This window comes from Phragmites australis, chromosome 18, assembly GCF_958298935.1.
Source record: "Phragmites australis chromosome 18, lpPhrAust1.1, whole genome shotgun sequence".
Classification (NCBI taxonomy): Eukaryota; Viridiplantae; Streptophyta; class Magnoliopsida; order Poales; family Poaceae; genus Phragmites; species Phragmites australis.
Genome location: NC_084938.1, coordinates 3,108,628 through 3,113,206, shown reverse-complemented (window position 1 = coordinate 3,113,206; position 4,579 = coordinate 3,108,628). Strand labels below are relative to the sequence as shown.

Below are 4,579 nucleotides of genomic sequence, written 5' to 3'. Positions count from 1 at the left end.
TGATTTGTACGTGTCATCCTTGGGTACAGGTTTTTGAGTCATATGATCAACCAAAATGTATAAATTGCATGAATGGATGGGTCCTAGCTAGCAAGGAAAACATGCGTCACCAACCCAACACACACAACACTGTGCTTAAGCTCTCACCCAAAACGCCTTGCATGCATGCATAACAACTTCCCCAATGGCTAATCACCCAAAGCTACCATGCAACGTAGTAAAAGTGGTAAATAAATTGGAATATTTGCCGCCTTGCTTAAGCAAGCAATCTGCAGATGTGCCCCTTCTTCCATTCAAACTGTCATCTAGTCCTGGCCCAGAAAGGTTGAAGAGGTTATCGTCTCAGAAATGCTAGACTGTGTCTGTGTGTCCAAGTCCGACTGCAAGGGTGCTGCTACTCTAACGCTGCCCCCATCATCCACCATCTTTCTTTTTCAGTTAGAAATCTTAAAAATAACTTATAGATTATAGATGGTAAAAAATTGAATTATAAAAAACTAAATTGTAAAAAGTTTTTAAATTATAGATTTTAAAAAAATTAATGAACAATTTAGTAAAATAAACTTTTAGAATCTGTAAAAAGCTGAGAGAAATCAGCTTCTTGAATTTTCATAATCTAATAAGCGAATTATAAAAAACTATAGCAAAAAATTATCTATTTATTTCAATTTTAAATTATAAAAGCTAAAAATCACCATGCAAAACCGAAGCAAACAAAAAGTGAACTTCACTTTATCATAGCGCAATACAGACTCAACCTCTATTACACATAATGTCTCAAAGCCCTTTTACATTTTTACCCTTTCTTTCTCTCTCCGCCACTCACTAGAAAAGGAGAGTATCCATCCATCTACCTCAGCTCGAGCCTCACAACTTGCAGTCTTGCACTAAGAAAGAAAGGGGAAAGGGAGGGTTCGTCACCAAGAAGTGTAACCAGACAGGCATAGAGCCAGGCCCCCAAGCTCCTTGGCCAGAGAGAGATCAATGGAGTTCTTCCGTTCCCAGCCGGATCTCTCCCTCCAGATCGGCCTCCCCACCAGCGCAACACCCCATGACCACCACCACGCCGCCCTCAACGCGAGGTTTTTCGCGGCTGCTGCTGACAGCGGCAATGGACTTGGCAACCCAGCGGCCATGGCGCCGTCGCTGCAGCTGCCCATGCCCATGCCCATGCCGCTGCCGCTACCTCTGCCGGTTCCCATGGCCCCCAACGCCGGTGCGGGCACCCACGGCAGCCTGTACTACAACCCGCACCACCCCGACGCCGGCGCAGTGCTGCGGTCCATACGTGGCGTGCCGCTGTACGAGCACCCGCACCCGGTAGCGCCGCCGCACGGCGCCGGCCCGTGCTACTGCGAGTCGTGCCACGTCTCCGGCGCCTGGCGCCGGGCCGGGTGCGGCGCCGGGGCGCGCGTCGGCGGGTTCGGCCCCCCGGCGAAGCGCGCCGCGCGCGCGCCCCGCATGCGGTGGACGTCCACGCTCCACGCGCGCTTCGTCCACGCCGTCGAACTCCTCGGCGGCCACGACAGTACGTACCCGTCCGTCCATGACTCCATGCACATACATCATGCGCTCTAGGCCTCTAGCTAGCGTACATGCATCTGTTTCCATTTTGTGTTCCTCCGTGTCTTGTTCTTGATTATCAGCTCTTCTTCAACTGTGACATCTTCTTCAATTAATTAGTATATTTTTTTAGGTTTGATCTCATGACACTTCGCTCAGTCAGTCTGCTTGTGTTTGTGATAAATTAACAGGGGCAACGCCAAAGTCAGTTCTTGAGCTGATGGATGTGAAAGATCTCACCCTGGCTCATGTCAAGTCTCACTTGCAGGTATTTATTTTAGTGCTATTACTCATGCACTTGCAATTTACACCTCATTTTTACTTAGATCGTTCTGCTGCAAGTTTGTAGGACCACTAGATTAACCATGTGGGTGAGAGATTTTTTTAAAAAAAACCATGAGAAAGAGTGAGAGGAAGTAAAGAAGTTAGCTGTTCTTCTCCTGGCCGGATCTCTCTGTTTTGCCATAGCAGTGCTAGACTGCTTGTTGCTGCTACTACTAGTCTTCTACACAGTGCACACTGCTCAATGGCTCGATGCTGTAGTTTACATGCAACAGATCATGCATCAAAGTGAAAGAACGAAAAGGGGGTGGCTAGATGGGGCAAAGTATGAACAGACACTACAACTCTCTGTAGTGTCTTCCTCCTACATCTCTTGTAAAATCATGGAAAATTCTGCTTATTTAGGTCAAGTCTTTCAAGTAAAAATGCAGGTTTCACACCTAGGCACCCAGCTACTAGTGTACTTCTGGCACGCATCACACATGATCAACTTTGCAACAATGTCAATGTGAATGGGGTTTCTTGTTGATTTCTCCCTTAAGCTGTCATATCAAATCTTGCTGCCCATGATATGTTCCCGCAAGTGCAAATCTTATGATTTGCCAAAGATGCCTGATTTGTACAAGTAGGCTAGATAGATGGATAGATACGCATGCATGCTTGGCTCTAAATTATCTTTTGCCATGTTGCTGCAGATGTACAGGACCGTGAAGAACACCGAAAGGCCGGCAGCATCGTCAGGTGAATAGCAGTACAAGATATGCTTTAATTTGCTCGCTTTAGAATAGATGCTAACATGAGACAGCTTCAGCCTTCCGTTTTATTCTCTTCTATATGAGCAAACTTCTCACTGTCGCCATTACTTGTGTCCTGGTATATGCTAAGTACATATGCTAATCATTGTTGCTTTGCATGGGTACAGATCAAGCTGATGGGTTCGAGAACGGGTCGGCCGGCGAGATCTGCGACGACAACTCGCTCGATCTGCACGGCTACGGCGGCGGTGACGGCAGGCTGGAGGCGGCGGCTGCAGCTCGGCATGGAAGGTTAGGTGCTTTTAACGATCATGGGAGCAGCGGTGCTCATGGTGCCCTCTGGAATAGCTCCTCAAGGTCGTCACTAACTTGTGTGCGCTTATACTACTATATGATACTTAAAAGTAGGATTAAAACATGGATTAAGCCTTGTCCAGGTGCTTTAGTAACTTTAGGGCATGAAAAGTAGGAAGCCTCTTTTACCCACATGCACATGATCACTTCTAGTACTACTACATAAGAATCAGCTCCCAATAAATATGATCTCAGAAAGTACCCTACTTCATGGAGACCAGCAGCAAACCTTTTGACATGGATCACCTAGGCATCTGTATGCGGTATGCTTGCCTCCATTGTGACCTCATTATGTATACCTGTGGTGCTCTTTTTGTCAGCATGGTGTATAAAATAATTTACCAGATGTCACTGATAAAATTTAAACAAATTTAAATAAAATGTTGGAAAATATAGTATTCTTTTTCTACCGGAGTTCAAATCTAGCTAACCGATTTCAATTTTGTTAGCATAATATGATTGCCCTAGCTAATTATAGTGTGCATGTTTTGTTAAGAATATAAGGTAGAAATATTTCCCCATAATTTTGTACACTAATGTTACAGTTTTACAGTGGTAGCTCATTTATTCTCTTACAGTGTTTTGTACACTAAGAGTTCTGTATCTGTTGGTGCCATTGTACTATCTACAGGGAGGACTGGTCTGGCTTTCCCAGTGAGTCCAACACCGGAAGCATGCAATCTCTCATCAAGGTATATAATATAGAGAGAATCACTGACTTCGTTACAACTAAGAGAGAACCAAAAGTCCGCTTCAAACAGTTCAACTTTGTCTGAGAAAATCACCTCAGGACATGAACTTAACTATTTGTCGTCATTGTCATGCAGGACCAGATGCAATGCAAGAGCCTCGAGCTAGAGATCCTCTCGGACATGAACTCCTGCGTGTCGGAGACGACGTCGAGCACCAGCGAGCTGAACCTCGAGTTCACCCTAGGGCGGCCGCAGAACCGGCCAAACTGACAAGATCGAGCGCTAATCGATCGTCGACGCCCAAAGGTCATCGTCGCCGACAAAGGATTAGCTAGGGGCACTTTGCATGATCATGTTAACATGGTCCCAGAGAGGCATCATGCATCTCTCACTGATAAAAGGAGGTGGTGAATTGAAGGACACATGCAGAAAAGAAGCAAAGCTAGGTAGCTAGGTAGTGGCACTGGTAGAGAGTTGAAAGCATCGTGATGGAGATGTGGTTTGTGTTTAGGGCATTTTAAAGGGCTTTTTGCCGCGACAATGAGCCAGGGGGAGAAAGGAAAAGGGGTGACCTGTGTTCTTGCTTTCTGTTGGTTTTTCACCGGTATTAAATTCATACTAGAAAACAAGAATAAATTCTAACAATTATCTTCTTAATCTTGCTTTCTTTACACATTTTAATCTTCTATGGCTTTAGAATAATGGACACTTCTCTACCATCTTATCTTGCACTTATATTCCGCACTTACACTTAGTTTAGAATATCGAGCACACCTTTTTCAACTTGCATTCACTTGATTTAGGATTATAAACACCAATTTATCATTCAGTAGCACTATTAAGAATGACAAACACTACTTTATCATCCTGAACATACTTACACATATACGCCTCGAATATGTATGAGTTTAACTATATACACTGATATAACAT

General features: G+C 44.8%; 1 protein-coding gene across 2 annotated transcripts; it reads left to right on the top strand.

The window, feature by feature from the left end:
- Positions 1 to 849: 849 nt before the first annotated feature.
- On the top strand, positions 850 to 4,313 carry LOC133899093 (probable transcription factor KAN2). Of its 2 annotated transcripts, none has more exons than XM_062340023.1 (6): positions 850 to 1,528; positions 1,755 to 1,831; positions 2,541 to 2,586; positions 2,768 to 2,957; positions 3,586 to 3,646; positions 3,782 to 4,313. In XM_062340023.1, the coding sequence occupies exons 1-6, from the start codon at positions 985 to 987 to the stop codon at positions 3,914 to 3,916; spliced, it is 1,053 nt and encodes a 350-aa protein (XP_062196007.1). In that variant the 5' UTR covers positions 850 to 984; the 3' UTR covers positions 3,917 to 4,313. The 2 variants fall into 2 exon arrangements, with proteins under 2 accessions (XP_062196007.1, XP_062196008.1); XM_062340024.1 differs by having other exon boundaries at positions 2,768 to 2,891; positions 3,782 to 4,311.
- The last annotated feature ends 266 nt before the right edge of the window (positions 4,314 to 4,579 follow it).

Bases quoted from the DNA above. Each gene is read 5' to 3' on its own strand.
- LOC133899093 (XM_062340023.1), top strand. From the start codon at position 985: ATGGAGTTCTTCCGTTCCCAGCCGGATCTCTCCCTCCAGATCGGCCTC. The intron at 1,529-1,754 runs GTACGTACCCGT...ATAAATTAACAG, and splicing joins ACTCCTCGGCGGCCACGACA to GGGCAACGCCAAAGTCAGTT. The intron at 2,958-3,585 runs GTCGTCACTAAC...TACTATCTACAG, and splicing joins CTCTGGAATAGCTCCTCAAG to GGAGGACTGGTCTGGCTTTC.